The 18,851-nt window shown below is 47.4% G+C and overlaps 2 protein-coding genes across 2 annotated transcripts; one reads left to right on the forward strand and one right to left on the reverse strand.

Moving 5' to 3' along the window:
• The first annotated feature begins 1,979 nt into the window (after positions 1-1,979).
• LOC311319234 (E3 ubiquitin-protein ligase MARCHF6-like) lies at positions 1,980-16,420 on the forward strand. Its single transcript, XM_084450728.1, has 26 exons — positions 1,980-2,391; positions 2,800-2,899; positions 5,019-5,092; positions 5,437-5,580; positions 6,049-6,121; positions 6,273-6,444; positions 6,785-6,980; positions 7,457-7,518; positions 9,908-9,940; positions 10,080-10,131; positions 10,284-10,342; positions 10,651-10,731; positions 11,202-11,270; positions 11,449-11,523; positions 11,666-11,800; positions 13,040-13,159; positions 13,328-13,428; positions 13,569-13,706; positions 14,001-14,214; positions 14,432-14,501; positions 14,630-14,811; positions 14,904-15,038; positions 15,206-15,295; positions 15,409-15,541; positions 15,660-15,795; positions 15,980-16,420. The coding sequence occupies exons 1-26, from the start codon at positions 2,373-2,375 to the stop codon at positions 16,065-16,067; spliced, it is 2,751 nt and encodes a 916-aa protein (XP_084306854.1). The 5' UTR covers positions 1,980-2,372; the 3' UTR covers positions 16,068-16,420.
• Positions 16,421-16,478: 58 nt separating this feature from the next.
• Positions 16,479-17,408, reverse strand: LOC311319245 (arylamine N-acetyltransferase 2-like; the record flags this gene model as incomplete). The annotated part of the gene is made up of 1 exon (XM_084450738.1): positions 16,479-17,408. One exon carries the CDS (start codon positions 17,406-17,408, stop codon positions 16,539-16,541), a length of 870 nt encoding a protein of 289 aa, XP_084306864.1. The 3' UTR covers positions 16,479-16,538.
• Positions 17,409-18,851: the final 1,443 nt, after the last annotated feature.

Consider the following 18,851-nt stretch of genomic DNA (forward strand, 5'->3'; position numbering starts at 1 on the left):
CTGTGTGTGAAGTTGTTTGGATCAGTGGTTCTGGATAGTTCCGTGTGCACGGCACGATATGCTCCTGTACAGTGCTACGGTTAATCCAAGATCCATGATACCAAGGGGCAGATTACAATCATACCAGCTAGCTAGCTACAAATATCCTGCCATTAGCATTCTATCTTACTGTAGGAATAAAGGAAGGTCAAAGTAATGTTACAGCAGTAGCTCAGGCCTGGGAATTGGAAGGTTTCCGGTTTGATTCCAGCTCCTTCCGGTGGTGTGTCAAAGTGTCCTTGGGCAAGACACGCTGCCATTGGTGCGTGAATGAGAGAGGACATGGTAAAGCATTTCGGATAAAAGTGCACTCCATTTAACATTTTATATACATTTGTGTTTCCCTCATCTCTGTGTACTTCCTGCTGTTAACAGGCCGGGGGGGGGGGTAGTGAAGGGGTGTCAGATAGACCCTTCTCTGCTGGCTTCCATACTGTGAAAAGCGATTGGATGCAGTAGGCAGACATCCTTGTATTTTTGGCATACTGCATTAGACATGCTAAATAGTATGGAACTATGCAATTTGGAAGCAGGGTGGGACACCAGAATGAACTGCTTATAATTTGGTTGTCAAGGTCACTGTGACCTAAAAAAAAAAAGAATTGGCCATAACTCAAGAATCCCTATGCTAATTTTTACAATTTTCTTGATGAAGACATTTTATATTGGTAGTGGCTAGTTCCCATCAACACAGACTGGTCAAACCCCAACCCTAATCCCCCCTTAACCCAACCATGTACCTAAACTTAAAGAGGTAGTAAAGGGAAAATCATGTTTAGCCCTGTTTTAAGGTTACTTATGATAATATACAATGGATCATTCAATACATACAATCAATCATATACAATTCAGATCAAAAGGTTGACAAAACTAGCACTTTTGAGAAAGTCTGATAATTGCTCTACCACCGTTTTTGTTATACAATGGATGTGGGTGGGAACTGTGAAAAATCATTCAAAAAACATGAGATTATTTTAGATGAGGTTAATGATTTACATACATATGCAAATTAATTTAAAAAAATGTTTTCATTAAAAAAATGTATTAGCCAATTTTGCCCACCGGACACGTAGGCTACAGAGAGCATGCAGCACGTGAGTAGGCTGTGTCTACCACAGACAAGTTGACAAACTCACAAAATGAATTGCTATGGACTGCAGCAGATCAATTGCTATGGTAGAAAACAAGGGCTTAATGGAAGCATTGCAAATTACGTCCTTCAATGTAGTTACAAGCCGGCATCAAGAGGCTTCAATAGTTTTGAAAATTCCTGGACATATTGTAGCAAATATGATTGATAGCCTTACACATAACAAATATCTTCATTTGGAGGCTTTTCCCAGCAAAAAAATATTATTGTGATTAATTAAATTAATTAATTACAGATCATGTAATTCATTAGATGAATTGTTTTAATCGATTGACAACCCTAATTCATGGGTTTCAAATGTAGTCCTAGACCTGCCATATTGGGGACCAACACAGGTGTTTCAATTTATCTGATTGGCTCTACTGCATAGAATCATATGCAGTAGAACTAATTCATTCATTTGAAACGTGTTGGTCCCCAACATGGCAGGTCTAGCACTACATTTGAAACCCATGAATACATGTAATACATTAAAAAACAAAAATTAGGCAAAATGCACCAAAACGATGTCTGTCGTCTGGGTTGCCAGATACTACTTAGTCAAAACTGTACAGGCTATCCATGAGGGTAAAGGTGAAAACCAAGTGTCAAGCCTTTTTTAGATGAAAGAACACACCAAAACGAATATTATTGTCCATTTATTCCGGAGTAATATCAACCTGGACGCCAGAGCAACGGTTCCCGCGGTCGCTGCAAAGCCCTCTCTGAGACCAGAAGAAGAGACCTTCGATAGGGGATTATAGAACGCATACTTGGCAACCTGGCCTGTAGCAAAGTGACAATGTTGTCGTCGGGTTAGCTGAGCTGACTTAGCTAGGTAGTTAATTCGCCTGTCTAGTTGATTTCATAGTAAGAGACCGGGCCTGTCTATCAGATAGTTAGCTAGGTACTGTTAGAAGGGTCAGTGCAAAGCTTCACCAACCCGACATAATACTAAGACCGCGATTTCGCGAAACCAAGCAGATGCTGGTGTTCTAAGTGGACACCATTTTATGTTCGTCAATGTGTCCGACCCCCAACGAGGATATTCCGATCTACCCAGCTAGCTGGTTTGGTCAACGTTAGCTAGCTAAGCTAGCTAGCAAACTAGCTAAAGCGTCGCCATTCGTGTCTTGGATGGGTTTGCGATAGCTTTCTAGAAAACTACTGCGTAGAAGAGGAGGGCAGTGCGATACTGTTTAAGATGGATACAGCCGAAGAAGGTAATCGTTATCACACTTAAAGCGTTTAATGACAGTCAAGTTTGTTGACAAGCTAATACGATAGCTAACGTTAGCTACTGATGGCTAGATGTGTCTGTCCTGGCCTGGCTGTGCCATATGGTTGTGTTGCCTCAATGGGCTGCTAATGTCATCATAAGTATGCTAGCTAGCTATGTCAGATGGATTCCGATAGCATAATAGTATTATTAATACCAGGAACTGTAGCCTGGACTCGGCGCCGCACCAAACCCTCCTCAGACAACATTTGTATAGCTTGCTAGCTAGTAATGTTAGTTAACGACCGGCGCAGATACTACGTTGTGGGATAGTGCATATGTAGCCACCACGACACTCCAGTTGGGTACCCCACTCCTCTTAACATCAGTTCGTCTTCTTCCCCTTCGACAGCGGATATATGTCGTGTCTGCCGCTCCGAGGGAACCCCAGACAAGCCCCTCTACCATCCGTGTGTCTGCACCGGGAGTATTAAATTCATCCACCAGGAATGGTGAGTGGTTGTGTCTAGATGGACCATAGAAGCATCCAGTCATCAGACGACAACATACTTTTATCCTTTATTCATGCATGGTAGTAAACCTATTCGCTGCTTTGGTCTGGCATGTGGATGGATAGCAGAAATCCGGCCAGGTAATTTTAGGTAACGAGAAAAGGGTTGCATTTTGAAAAGTGTCCGAACAGGTCATTTTAAAAACGTTTTACTCACATTTACAATGTAAACAATGATGAGAATGTCTGTGCATGTGATGGTGTACATTCACATATAATATGGGCTCACGCTTTTAAATGACAGAAACGTATAGGCCCATATAAAATTAAAAACTATAAGCAGTCTGAACTGTATTAAATACTTTTGGCTTGGTAACTGGCCTAGCCTGACCTGAATCAGGAAATAATCCAGCTCCCTGCTAGATGCAGTTGGAGTCTGACAGCTCATCAGGTCATCAGGTATGTCAACATCATTGGGTACCAGAGAGAGAGGCGTAGAGTGACATATAGTCAGGGAAAGATGACCCCTACTCATCTGTTTGGTTGTTCTGTCACGGCTGCAGCTAATTCATCAATTACACAGCAACGGGACATTTAGGTGGTCTCTTGGCATAACACAGCATTGTTCACAACTATTGCAGTGCCTGTTTGGGGCCTGTGCCGATCACCAGTGTTAACTAATTAATACTCACTAGTCACTACTGTAGTGTTATGTTTTAATAACATTAGAACTCCAGTACCTAGTATGGATTGTGAGTCGCACATCCGCAGTAGTTTATATACAGTATACGTGACATTGTTTTGAGTAGAGGCCGACATGTCTTGCTAGCTACAGATGGCCTGTTTGACATCAACAGAATCTCTTTAGATTAACAGATTGTGCCCAGGCCAAGTACTAATGCGTTCCCTGCAATCATTTGGCTAATAGGATAAACTGTCATAAGAGCCTGATATGGCCAGATGTTGTAAATAACATAATGAACTTATTATTTAGTGGTTAAGCTAAACTAGCTTGCTAGCAGCTACAGATAGCCTCTTGCTTATTGAAGGCTTTATAAACATATGCCTGTTTGTTATCCAGTGGAAGGACAAAGATAACTACGCTTGCTGTAGTACAATGACATCGGCAAGTCCCACTAGGGGAGAAGGGTCTGTGTTCCAAGATGGTGCATTGCAATCACTGAATCACGTTTTACAAGTCTATCGACTTCATCGTGGCATTAGTCTTTCTTTTCAGTTAGTCAGAGAGCATGCATACACTCTAGTGTAGTCAGTGTTTGGAAACAGCCAGGCTAATCATTCTCTTACATAACTGAGCTGTTAATTCTATACGTGCAGAAAACCAACCCTGTTGCCTGCAGTGTTATTGTGGGTTTGTGCTGGTGGCAGACTTGCTGATAGGGGTGGGGATTGGTAGTGATCTCACGATTCGATTTCAAATCGAGTTATTATTGCTGATTATCAATGTGATAGATTATGACTTTTCTACCATTTGGGACAGTAAGCTAGTAACCCATTAAATACATCCCAAGCACAGTCATTACACAACAAAATGTCAATAATGTTACAAAAGATGGACTGAGAGGGATCAATTTTGGGGAATTTGAGAGCCGATTGACAATCCTAGAGAAACAAATCGAAATTTTTCCCACCACCTCAAGTGCTCTAGCAGAGAACTAGAGACATGGTGATAGGCTGACCTGTGTTAAACTCCTGACTCCTGTATTTTATGACTGATAAGTCATGAGGTTCCTCTGAAGTCCAGAAGTGCAGCAGATGTCATTTAAGAGTTGTACATCATCATCACCCCACATTTATGCTCTCATAGCTTTACTATCTAATGCTTCCTGTTGGCTCAGCTGGAATGGGGCACGGGTTGCACAGATAGCGTTGAGCAACAACAGCACATAAAACCTCACTGAGTCATTACACAAAACTACACTGTTAACCACCTGGCCTTTTATAAGGTGGAATCGGTCTCAATTACGCTCACACGCATACATGTAAATGTAATAAAAATGAAGCTGATTCTGATTCTAATATGGTTTTGTGCTTCTCTTTGTGAGTTACTGTGTTGCAACTCCTAAAACACATAACCGGGCCTTGTTTTTGTTCCCCAGCTTAGTCCAGTGGCTGAAACACAGCAGGAAGGAGTACTGTGAATTATGCAAGCACCGATTTGCTTTCACACCAAGTAAGTTCACCTTTTTCCATGGAGCGGTCGCCTCAGTGGATTCAGTTACATCAAGTCTCCCTACTATGAATCACTGTCAGTATCTGGCTGTTCAGTAATCTCTCATCTATCACTCTCTCTCTCCCCATCTCTCTCTCTCCCTTCTCTCTCTCTCCCCTTCTCTCTCTCTTTCCCCTTCTCTCTCACTCTCCCCTTCTCTCTCTCTCCCCTTCTCTCTCTCTCTCCCCTTCTCTCTCTTTCTCTCCCCTTGTCGCTCTCTCTCCCCTTCTCTCTCTGTCCCTTCTCTCTCTCCCCTTCTCTCTCTCTCTCCTTCTCTCTCTCTCACTCTCTCTCCCTCTCTCCAGTCTATTCCCCAGACATGCCATCCCGCCTGCCTATCCAGGACATCTGTGCGGGGCTGCTGACCAGTGTGGGCACCGCCATCCGCTACTGGTTCCACTACACACTGGTGGCCTTTGCTTGGCTGGGGGTGGTCCCTCTCACCGCATGTGAGTACAGTCTCTCATACAAAGACCGATGCACTAACACACAGACACATACACACGCTACTACATGCATACTTTATGGTTTTACAGGATTACAGTAATCAAAGTGTCTTACATAATAGCCAATGTTGTGATTTCCCTGTCAGCCTAATCCAAGACTTTATAGGGAATGTGATTGCATGAGCACACACGCACGCGCGCACACACAAACACACACACACACACACATACTCAGTTGAAAATGTCCTCTCTACAGATTGATGTTTCTTGGCGTGCTGGATTTGAGCCATACATTTTCGGCTCATAAGCAGTTGATCTGATCTCGCATACTCCTTGTGTTGAACCTCTGAGGGACATGATACCCCTCCCCCCCCCCTCTCATCCCTGGGCCCCAGTTATTACTCTGTCACAGACTGTGCATATGGCCGTTACTGTATCTCTCCTGTGTTCCGTTTTGTCTCTCCTGTCCAGGTCGCATCTACAAGTGTCTGTTTACCGGCTCTGTGAGCTCGCTCCTGACGCTACCTCTGGACATGCTCTCCACGTGAGTGTTCATGATGTCATCCACCAACCTCAGTCAAACCTCAACAGCAGTCAGTGTGATTCCAGTGGTCAGAAGGGGCCTAGCCCTCAGACGCAGACCTAGGACGCTCTGCCAAATTGTAATCTTACCGCTGTGTCCCCCCCCCCTCCAGAGAGAACCTGCTGGCGGACTGTCTCCAGGGTTGTTTTGTGGTGACCTGCACCCTGTGTGCATTTATTAGCCTGGTGTGGCTGAGGGAGCAGATCGTCCACGGCGGCGCCCCCCAGTGGCTGGAACAGCACCAGCAGCAGCAGCCGCCGCCCAACGCCGCTGGACAGCCCGAGGTAGCACACCCACGATACTACTGAACTCTCTCTCTCACACACACACACACACACACACACACACAGGTAGCACACCCACGATACTACTGAACTCTCTCTCACACACACACACACACACACACACACACACACACACACACACACACACACACAGGTAGCACACCCACGATACTACTGAACTCTCACACACACACACACACAGGTAGCACACCCACGATACTACTGAACTCTCACACACACACACACGCACAGGCCAATGCCATGCACCGCTCCTCTTCCTGTCTGTATTCTGATTGTAGGTCTGTTGTCCGTGGCCCCCCTCCCTCCCTCCCCTCCCCAGGCGCAGGGAGCAGGTCAGGGAGCAGCTGACGAGCCTCCGGCCGCTCAGCCCGCCCCTGCCGACCCCCCCGCCCAGAATGAGGCAGAGCCAGAGCCCCCCGATGCCCCACCAGATCAGGGGGAGGATCCCGAGCTGGACAACGAGGAGGATGAGGGCGTGGCCGCAGAGGAGGCGGACGCCAACAACGGAGCGCAAGGTAGGAGGCGCTAGTACAGTACATTAGTCAGTTATCTGATGCTTTTATCCAAAGCCACTTACAATAATTGCATTTAATGTAGGAAAAGCCAATGTACTACTACTTGGCAGAACTCACAAGTGCATCTCCTTTCTAAAACAAGTGACTAAGAGCATAATCTAGTGCTGAAGGCAAAGTGCAAGAATAGCAAACTAAAAATACGATAGATGCTTAAGACGGAGGATCGTGGTAGTACTCTTGAAGAGGTGAGTTTTGAACCTGCGGCGAAAGATGGGCAGCGACTAGTAATCACCTGACCTCCGAGATATGGAATTGACAGCCATTTGTGATGTAGGCTATAGCACTATGTTTTCGATGATACTTTTTGGGCTTTCAACAGGTCAAAAAACTGAATGTTGGTGATGGTTGGTAGTCTGTAGATATTGGTGTTGATGGCAGATGATCTGAGGTTTCCTCATGTGTCCCGTTTGTCTCAGATGATATGAACTGGAATGCTCTGGAGTGGGACCGGGCAGCCGAGGAGCTCACCTGGGAGAGGGTGAGTCAGTCTGACCTCTGACCTCATACACACCCTCTTTCATGACCTCCACATGCTACAGCCACCCTTTATCAACCTGACGCGCTGGATGGTTTGTTACACAGAACCATCTGGTTCGTCGTAGGGAAACTGTTTGGAAAAGGGCAGGCACTTTTCAAAAATACTTTGTCTGTCAAGAGCTGTCGTTACACCTAAACCACGCCCATTGTTCCTCATGCCAATTGGCCCAAGTAAATTTTGATCGGAGCATTAGCTGATTTGTGTTGAGCCTGGCCAAACTTCTTCTTCGTCATTTGGGTACGGTTGGTTCGTCCTCTCCTCCCCAGGCTCGAGGCCAGGGGCTATCCTTTTATCACCCTGAGCCTGAGTGAGGGGGTCACCCGGGCTATATATTCGGGCACACCTCCAGGAGCCATGTCACAGTTTCACCATCCATGACCGTCAGGCCACGCATTCCGTTGGGTGTCGGGTATATCGGACAGTCCTGGATGACGTGGTCTGCGGTTTGTTCCTCGGCGCCATACTCACACGCCTCGCTGGATGCCAAGCCCCATCTGTGCATCGATGAGCGGAAGCATCCGACGCTGGTCCGGAGGCGGTTAAGCCTCACCCACGCCGGTCGGGGTAAGTCCATCCTGGGAGGGGAAGGACCGGCGTCCGGGATGAAATCACAGAGTCTGGAGGTGTTCGCCTCCCACTCCGCATGCCAGGTGTAATCCGCCCATCCTGCCTCACTGATGTTGAGATCTCTGCATTGCTGCAGGAGATCCCGTGCGGCAGGCACAAAAGGGTGTCTCGACTTGAGTCCCCGGGGAGGCTCCGCTGTTGCAGCGAGACTGTCGTGGAGCAGATGGTTAGACTCCATGGCCCGGCAGGCGAGATGTGCTGTGGTTCCTGTGCGGCGGAGGCCAGCAGGCTGGATGCCTGCAAGGATGGGAAGGTTGTTCACAGGAGTGGGACGCAGGCATCCTGTCACGATGTGCAAGGCTTCGTTGATAGGCGGGTGTGAGCGCTGCAGCGCCAGACCGGTGCTCAGTATTCACTGGTGGAGAAGACCAGGGCAAGGGCTGCAGTATTCACTGGTGGAGAAGACCAGGGCAAGGGCTGCAGTATTCACTGGTGGAGAAGACCAGGGCAAGGGCTGCAGTATTCACTGGTGGAGAAGACCAGGGCAAGGGCTGCAGTATTCACTGGTGGAGAAGACCAGGGCAAGGGCTGCAGTATTCACTGGTGGAGAAGAGCAGGGCAAGGGCTGCAGTATTCACTGGTGGAGAAGACCAGGGCAAGGGCTGCAGTATTCACTGGTGGAGAAGACCAGGGCAAGGGCTGCAGTATTCACTGGTGGAGAAGAACAGGGCAAGGGCTGCAGTATTCACTGGTGGAGTAGACCATGGCTGAGTTTCCCAGAGGCATCGTAGCGCTACGTTCATCGTAAGCTATGGCGTTCATCATAGCGCTACGATGCCTCTGGGGAAACTCAGCCCAGGGCAAGGGCTGCCGGAGCCTCAGCATGATCAGACCAGTCGCCTCTCATCAACGCCACACGAGCTGTAACTTCTTCCGCAGTGACTCGCGGTGTCGGCGGAACGTGAGCGATCTGTCCGATGTCATGCCGAGATAGGTTTGTTCGGCGCAGCATGGCAGGGGTGTTCCATCGATGTGAATTCGGAGCTCGCGTTTTGCTTACTTGTTGTTAAGGTGGAAGGCCGCCGACACCGTCTTTGCCTTCCTGGAGACTGTTCGGCAGATTGCAGGTGTAGATGTTATAATGAAGGGGGGCCAAGACAGAGCCCAGGGGGATGCCGTTCTTAAGGCGTTGCAACCTGCTTTGCTGTCCGCTACTGGTGGTGAGGGTAAAGCTGCGATTTCGGACAAGCTCCATGATCATGCTGACCATGTGCCTGTCCGGCAGCAGGCGGAGCAGCTTGCAGGTGAGGCCGCAATGCCATACGGTGTCGTAGGCAGCCATCAGGTCTATAAAGACGGCTCCAGACTTCTTTTTGTCTGAAAAGCTGTCCTCAATGTCTTAATGACTGGCCAGACAGACCCTTGTTGAGAAACCGAATAGGAGCTCACGAGATCAGGATGTTCTCATGAGGTTAATCCCATATAGCCACTTCCACTCATATCACAATTTATGTCTCATAATTGTATTATATCACATATTATATATATATGTGATATATTATATTCCTAACTAGTCAATTCAAGGGTCAAGACCTTGTTTTTTGTGTACTGACCGGCTGGACTACTGAACATTTGTGTGTAATACTGTATGAGGTGATGATCAGATCTCCAAGACTTCTGTTAATGACTTATTCAGCTGACTGCTTCATCCATGACTCCCTATCAATAGATTCCTTTTTAAATGTCTCTCTGTACTTCACAGATGCTTGGCCTGGACGGATCCCTGGTATTCCTGGTAAGTTAACCTAGAGACATTTCACATCTGACTGTTTTTGTCATGGTGGTGTTGGCGTGTTTGTATTATTCAGAAGGAAATTGCGATGCTTGTATGTGTGCAGCGTGAGTTGAACTTTCCTGTGCCTCCTCTCTTCCAGGAACACGTGTTCTGGGTGGTGTCCCTCAACACACTCTTCATCCTGGTCTTCGGTGAGTAGAAGAACTTTTTCTCCTCCTGAAACAGCCTTGTGACAATTTTGAATTTTAGGCTTGGAACAAACACAGTATGATGTACAGTATTATGTACAGTATGATGACACCAGTATGATGTCACTGGTGTGATCATCTTTGTTTTATTTCAGCGTTCTGCCCCTACCACATTGGACACTTCTCTGTTGTAGGACTTGGCTTTGAGGAATATGTAAGGAACATTATTATTATTATTATTGTTATATATCAGTCCTGTGTATCAATATAGCAGTTCAACAATATAATATTAATTTATTTTAGGTAAATTGTAGATTGATAAATGTTTCAGCTAAGTTATTCAAACTTCCGTAAGTATTATTTATATACTTTAATACCAACTAATTTATTATTAGTTGGTATTAGCCCACTAAGCTGCAATGCATGGGTTCCTGTCTGAATGTTGAATACATTGAGGTTGGTCCTCTTCCACATGACATCACATACACCATTATTAGATTGTAACAAGTTTCTCTTCCCTAGGTCCAAGCCTCCCACTTTGAGGGCCTGATCACGACCATCGTGGGCTACATTCTTCTGGCCATGACACTCATCCTCTGCCATGTATCCTTCCGCCCACCGTACCGCTATCACCTCTGGTGGTCGTGCGTTGTTGCCATGAAGATCATTAATGACAGATGAGCTCTTGTTGTAATCTACTGATCTAGACATAGTCTTCTTGGAGTACTATTTTGCTGTTGCAGAGCAATGAGCAATCTCTCCAAAAAGCCTTGATGCCTAGACTATAGGCGAAAGTGCCTTAAGAAAATTGTGAGGGCATGATTTGGTGCAGATTACATAACAATTTCCCCTATAGGAAAATCATTACATAATTTTTCGGATATCTTTTTGATAATTTCATACCATAGAGTACAGTAGCAAAAAAAATCCATAGTATAGACTAGCATAGTATTACCACCTGGGGAGTCTTCCACAGAGCCATCACGTGGGGGGATATGGTGAGCCTGTATACCATGGGGCCATCTCATTGGTGAGGTGCAGTGTGCGACTGTTCCTTAATATGGGGGTCTCAGGGTCTGGCGGCTCTGGTCCGGTTCCAACGCTCCCGCCGGCTGCTGGGGGTCTGCTACATCGTCGTCAAGGTAACTGCTAGGGGACCCTTTTTTTTTTTTAGTTGGCTTGACTCAATGGAATTACAACATAAACAAGACGGGACCGCGACAGGGGAACATGTCTTCTATTCATGGTTAAGTTAAGGGGTTTTGATTTGGCCCTGTGTTCCAGTCTGGTTAGTGGGTTGTGGATATGCTTGTGTTCCAGGTCTCTCTGCTGGTTGTCGTGGAGATTGGCGTTTTCCCGCTCATCTGTGGCTGGTGGCTCGACATCTGCTCTTTAGTAAGTCCTACTTCTGTTTCCTTCTTTCTCTGTCTCTCTGTCCCTCTCTCTGTCTCTGTCCCTCTCTCTGTCCCTCTCTCTGTCTCTCCTAATCCATCGCATTTTGGGGCTCTGTCAGAAAATGTTCTCCCTCCCTCTGTAGGAGATGTTTGACGCATCACTCAAGGACAGAGAGCTGAGTTTCAAATCTGCCCCCGGGACCACCATGTTCCTGCACTGGCTTGTGGGAATGGTCTACGTCTTCTACTTTGCCTCCTTCATCCTCTTGCTCAGAGAGGTAGGTGGCAGGCCGAGCCTTCATCATCATCATCATCCCTGGCTGTCGCAAACTTGACGTCTCGTTTGAAGAGTTAGTCCAGGAGACAAGCCCAGTTATTATTCTCTTTTCAATAGGAACTTGAAATGTGACCTACTCAGCCCTCAGCAGACTTGGCAGTAGTATGCGATATATTGATATACACTATATGGAAAAAGTATTGAGACACCAATACATTACACCTACAGGAGCTTTTATGACATCCCATTCTAAATTCATAGGCGTTAATATGGAGTTGGTCCCCCCCTTTGTTATAACAGCTTCCACTCTTCTGGGAAGGCTTTCTACAAGATTTTGAAGTGAGAATTCTTGCCCATTCATCCAGAAGAGCATTTTGAGGTCAGACGCTAATGTTGGACGAGAGGGCCTTACAACACCAAGCGCAGTGCCAAGCGTCAGATGGAGTGGTGGTAGTGGAAATGTGTTCTGTGGAGTGACGAATCACGCTTCTCTATCTGGCAGTCTGATGGACGAGTCTGGGTTTGGCGAATGCCAGGAGAACGTTACCTGCCTGACTACATTGTGCCAACTGTGAAGTTTGGAGGAGGAGGGATAATGGTCGGGAGCTGTTTTGGCCTAGGCCCCTTAGTTCCACTGAAGGGAAATGTTAATGCTTCATCTTACAAAGACATTTTGGACAATTATATGCTTGAAACTTTGTGGGAACAGTTTGTGGAAGGCCCTTTTCTGTTTCATTAGGACTGTGCCCCAGTGCACTAAGCAAGATCCATAAAGGCATGGTTGGGTATGGTTGGGTAAGGTTGGTGTGGAAGAACTTGACTGGCCTGCACAGAGCCTCATGACCTCAACCCCATCAAACACCTTTGGGATGAACTAGAATTGAGAAATTGAGAGCTCCCCTCTCGTCCAACATCAGTGTCTGACCTCACAAATTATGTTCTGGATGAATGGACAAAAATTCCCACAGACACACTCCAAAATCTTGTAGAAAGCCTTCCCAGAAGAATGGAAGCTGTTATAGCTGCAACGGAGGGACCAACTCCATATTAATGCCTATGAATTTACAATGGGATGTCATAAAAGCTCCTGTAGGTGTAATGTGTATGTGTCACAATACTTTTGTCTATATAGTGTATATGTTATATTGCCTTTATATAAATAAAGATGAAATGAAAATAATTGTGAATTGTCACTTTATTTTCCTGCCCATGACTGATGATGTCACCTGTTGTGCCCCAGGTGCTGAGGCCTGGAGTCCTGTGGTTTCTGAGAAACCTCAACGATCCCGATTTTAACCCGGTCCAGGAGATGATCCACCTGCCCATCTACAGACACCTGCGCAGGTTCATCCTCTCAGTGGTGCGTCTCTCCCCAGACCTCTCTTGAGACGGCAGTCAACCAGACCCTGGAGCTATCACTCACTCAGTAGACGTGGACACACGGGTGCCGGGATGCGCAGGGAGGGTAGGGTTTCTCGGAGTTATGAAAGGCATTTTTCCTCAGTCTCGATCTCTCCCCGTCTCCAAGGTGGTGTTCGGCTCCATCGTGCTCCTCATGCTCTGGCTGCCCATCAGGACGATCAAGCTCCTGCTGCCCGCCTTCCTCCCCTATAACGTCATGCTGTACAGGTGACCTCCCTGCATCCCTCGCGGGAATCCCGACCCGGTCTGTCTCTGAACTGTCCTCCTCTCTCTCCTTCCTCTCCCTTCCTTTCACTCTGGCTCTCTGTTCTTCTCTCTCCCTCCGTCCTACCCGCCCCTCACCCCAGCGACGCCCCGGTCAGCGAGCTGTCTCTGGAGCTGCTGCTGCTGCAGGTGGTTCTACCGGCGCTCCTGGAGCAGGGTCACACCCGCCAGTGGCTCAAAGGCCTGGTCCGCGCCTGGACCGTCAGCGCCGGCTACCTGCTGTGAGTCGCCGCCGCCGTTCCCACTGTACATACTTGCCACGAACTAGTGCTAGTGTATCAAATTCAGGGGGAAATCCGGCACACTCCCCTCTCTGTTAGCTGTGACTTTCATCCTCGGTTTACACAGGGCGTGCGCACAGCTCAGATCAAACAGAATTCTATTTAAAGTGCATTTAGTGAGAGGAGCACCACGTCTCGACGACGACGGGTTAAGATCTCCAACCTGCAGCGTTGACATGTTCCTCATTTGTTATCGCCGATGTACAAGTCTTGAACCTGGATTTTGTCTCTTAGAGACCTCCACTCCTACCTGCTAGGGGAACAGGAGGACAACGAGGCCAACCAGCCTGTCAACAACAACAACAACAACCCCCCGGGGCAACATAACAACAACAACCCTGTCCCGGCGGTGGGGGAGGGGCTCCACGCGGCCCACCAGGCCATCCTACAGCAAGGGGGTCCGGTGGGCTTCCAGCCCTATCACCGCCCCCTGCGCTTTCCCTTCAGGGTGAGTCACTCAATCATTTGTGGTCGGTGAAATGAGTAACGTCTCAGGATAAAAATGACATCGGTAAGACACTTTTGATGTTGGGATTTGGGGTCGCGGACACTATAAATATAAATGTTTCACTCTGCGGTGGAAAAAAAAAAAAAAAAAGCTGTTGACAACCTCCGTCCCCACTGTGACACATCTAACGTCGACTCCTCCCTCGTCCCGCCCACAGATCGTACTGCTGATAGCGTTCATGTGCGTCACTCTGTTGGTGGCCAGTCTGGTGTGTCTGACGCTGCCAGGTAAGAGGACATGAACGCACACGCTAAACATCCGAACCAGCCTTAGCGGTCGAGAAGACTTCCAGCCGTTGTTCTTAGGTGCCACAAGTAAGTTTTTGCTTGCGCGTGTGCGTGCGCATCTCTCTCAGTGTTTGCCGGCCGCTGGCTGATGTCCTTCTGGACGGGAAGCTCCAAGATCCACGAGCTGTACACGGCGGCGTGCGGCCTGTACGTGTGCTGGCTGTCCATCCGCGCCGTGACCGTGCTGCTGGCCTGGATGCCACAGGGACGCACCATCATCCTGCTCAAAGTCCAGGAGTGGACCCTCATGGTAGGGGCGAGCCCGCCGTCCCATCTGCCCACGCTGAAACTCTGCATGATCCGCTTCGCGTCTGATCAACTCCGACTCGTGCGTGTGTGTAGATCCTGAAGACCGTGGTGGTGGCATTGCTGGTGGCCGGGGTCATCCCGCTCCTGCTGGGCCTGCTGTTCGAGCTGGTCATCGTGGCGCCGCTGCGCGTTCCTCTGGACCAGACGCCACTCTTCTACCCCTGGCAGGTGTGTACGGTACTGCCCTCCCTCCCTCCCGCGTGGACGACGGCATGGATCTGTGTAGTCCTCGTGGGTACTCTGTGGTTTGTGTGTGTGTGTGTGTGAGTGTCACTTTTCAATCCCCTTATCAAACTTACCCGTTACATCCCCCCACCCCATCTCTCTCCCTGCAGGACTGGGCTCTTGGAGTGCTCCACGCCAAAATCATCGCTGCCATCACCCTCATGGGCCCCCAGTGGTGGCTGAAGACCGTCATCGAGCAGGTGGGTCAGCAGGCTTCCATCGAAGCCCGGGATCATTATTTAAGGGCATACTGGTACAAAGTCAAACGCGCTCGACAGGGCCCGGCAACACTGATCTCCCCACCCCCCCTCAGGTGTACGCAAACGGCATCCGCAACATCGACCTGCATTTCATCATCCGCAAGCTGGCGGCCCCCGTCATCTCCGTGCTGCTGCTGTCCCTGTGCGTGCCCTACGTCATCGCCGCTGGGGTGGTGCCCTCCGTGGGTGAGTCTCACCTGCCTGTCTATAAGAGTGTGTGTGTGTGTGTGTGTGTGTGTGAGTCTTTCTGTCTGAGGGGTACTGTCGCCATGTTTGTGTCTCATCATGTGTATCCCTGTGTCAGGCGTGACTCCAGAGATGGAGATCTTGATGCAGAGGAGAATCTACCCGTTCCTACTGATGGTGGTGTCACTCATCGGCATCCTCTCCTTCCAAATCCGCCAGTTCAAACGCCTTTACGAACACATCAAGAACGACAAGTAAGAATCCCCCTCTGTCCACCTGCCTGGCTCATGTGAAAAGCTCAGTGAAATCTGAGACTATTGTATTTCATAAAGTTTGTTGTGGTTCTCCCTTGAACTTGGGCGAGTCGATACTGTGGGGGTTCATGTGTGATGATGCATGGCCAAACCATGTTGCTCTCCCTGCTGCTCTCTCCTGCAGGTACCTGGTTGGTCAGAGGCTCGTCAACTACGAACGCAAAGCTGGGAGAGCGAGCTCAATCCCGCCCCCGAACCCTGTCCCTGAGTAGCAGAGTTTGTTTGAGAGATCAACACATTGGCAAACCCTGCCCCTTTCACTCGTTCTGAATTACAAATCATCCTATCCCTGACCCTCTTTAGGTCTGAGTGGATTTGATAGATGTAGGTAGTAACAGACCCATCTTGCTCTGATTTGCTGGATAGATATTTTACGTTATTGTATTCCTCCAATCATCTCAGACTGGCAAGTGTTGGCAGAGGGTAGGGGCTAGCAGCCGATATGGAATTCAGCCAGAGGACTCGTTTATGCCTTGCTTTGTAAAGTGCTGCCTCAGAATTGTACATGTGTAAATACTTTGGATGCAGACTTTGTCGTCTCAAATCGGACAGATTTGGATTAATGCAATGACCATTGTACATCTTAAAAAAGTGTATGTATATTAATTTATTAAATCAACTTACAATTTATCCTTCTATGTCTGTCTTTTTTGTTACACTGCAGAGATGTCATTATTGATAGCCTATGATATAATTGAAAACGGTGCACATTTCAGTACAGGGGGTGGTGTGATGTCTTCATCCTTTGGGATAAGGGGAGATTCCAGCACTACTCCAAACTCTTCCTTCAGGATCTCTGGAATCTCCTCATCTTTCAGCTCTCTGGTAGTCTTTATTACGTTCTCTACATCCTTGGAAGGGAACTGGGTGGTGATCAATTTGTGTCCCATATACGTTACCCTGCCAGTTGGCTTCAGAATGGAACATAACGACTTGCAGAAGAAAATAGAGCTTGGAGAAGTCTGGTGGTAGTCACACATCGCAGTGAAGTCTTCTCGAGTTCGTGCGTCAAGCGTGAACTTGTAAAGCTCAGTCCACTTTTCATTTGGCCCTAAATCTTCCTCCTCTTGCCACTTGAGAAAGTGCATATTTTGGTCTTCCATGATTCGATACACTCGATGTCCTTGCTTTTGGGACCCACTGGCCTCCAATGAAAGCGGTAGCTCGAACCCTGCCGCGCCAAAACCGACATCGCACAACCATCGCTGCCCGTCGAGGAGCACCATGGAGATGAAGTGGTCGAACGGTGGTCCGTAGCGGCAGGTGGTGGAGTTCATGACCTGCCCTGAGAGCAGAGTGACCTCGAAGCCCATTTCCGAAAGCAGCCAGGAGAAAAGCCCGTTGTTTTCAAAGCAGAATCCACCGCGGCACTGATTGACAATCTTGTGGTAGAGGTGCGGAAGTTCGAGCCGCACTCGCCCGCCGCTGTGCACGGTGAGATTCTCGAACGGTACCGTCAGCAGGTGACAACGGTGAACGGACCTGAGAGCGTCCAGGGTTAATTCGAGTGGCTTCTCGTAACCAATGCGTCGCAAATATGTGTGAAGGTCCATCTCTCTACAGGACATAAAATGAAAGCATTTATTAGAACGATATTGATCACATCATAAACCACATTAAAATGCATAATGCCCTTCTATGCTAAGCCATATGGACTTATTTTTAAGGATTAGGCTATCGATTGTGAATACTTACTGTCCCTTAATTACCCTCGTGATCAGAAACCTGTGGTGCTTGAGCCTAAACAGCGGTTTACAAGCCTATAACATGAGACACTTTATGAATAGCCTACATGCAGCAGCAATATTCCAGTCTCGTGATGCCACGTGTCGTGAGTCTAGACATTCACTTTTACTTCCTCTTTTTCATTATTTCGCCTCCTGGTGGGCACTGCTTTCCACAGACGAATAGGCCTACATTCCCTGCCTATGTCTGCTCTCTCGAAGTTGTCACCAGAAACCAGAAGCCTGCAAAATATTTAGGCCTAAATACAAATAAATCATTACAATAGGGAAATGTCCTGATGCTCATCCAAGCCCCGAACCTAGATGTTGCCCTGCCGTCCTGCCACACTGACTTTTGTTCTCGAAGAAGACGGTCTCATCATAATCAATTAGGCTGTCGATACTATTCACTTTGGGTCATCTGATTGTATTCTACAGTTCCTTAAAGTCAAAAATAATGTCACTAGACCTACTGTACTTTCTAATTTTATACACTCACAAATGCTCTTCTGGATAAATTAGCAGAAATTCCCACAGCACACTCCGAAAACGTGTAGAAAGCCTTCCCAAAAGAGTTGAAGCTGTTATAGCTGCAAAGGAGGGACCAACTCCATATTAATGCCTATGAATTTATGTAGACTACACCTCCTGTAGGTGTAGATAATGTGTTAGTGTCCCAATACTGCATGAGTTTATCTGTAGCATAATCTTGGAGCCGGCAGCAACATTTCACCGTACACCGTACATTAGGTACATGTGACGAATAAAATAATCTTGAATCTAGTGTAGGCTATATAGTCAGGCATACATACATGCATACATACAGGCTGTATAGCCTAGATATAGTTAAAATAATTTATGCAAAGTATGCAAATGAGGAAAGGTTGCATATTTAGTTATGGCAAGAGATTAATTTCTGGACATCAAAGGTGATCTTAGACTAAGATCACCATTGGACGTGGGTCAATATCACCTTCCTAAATTGACTAGCAAAATATAGCTATTTCCTGATATTGACCAAATTTGTACACATATTTATGCAAATTATGCCAATAAGGAAAGGTTGCATGACTGCACCACGGTAATAGATGCATTTCTTGACATATAGACTTAGACTGAGACATTACTTTTCTAAATTAAGCCGTTTCTATTTTTCAGCGATTAAATAGATGATTATGCTAACTACTCAAATTGTCCAGCATGCAACTCTTAGCAACCAAGCTTAATCTCATATTTTAGATGGCATTTTGATCATAAAAGTTCATATGAGTT

The sequence above is a fragment of the Borostomias antarcticus genome (genome assembly GCF_949987555.1).
Source record: "Borostomias antarcticus genome assembly, chromosome: 2".
Lineage (NCBI taxonomy): Eukaryota > Metazoa > Chordata > Actinopteri > Stomiiformes > Stomiidae > Borostomias > Borostomias antarcticus.

Coding starts and splice junctions, on each gene's coding strand:
- LOC311319234 (XM_084450728.1), top strand. Junction 2,900..5,018: donor AAATTCATCCACCAGGAATG/GTGAGTGGTTGT, acceptor TTTGTTCCCCAG/CTTAGTCCAGTGGCTGAAAC. Junction 14,215..14,431: donor CCCTGCGCTTTCCCTTCAGG/GTGAGTCACTCA, acceptor TCCCGCCCACAG/ATCGTACTGCTGATAGCGTT.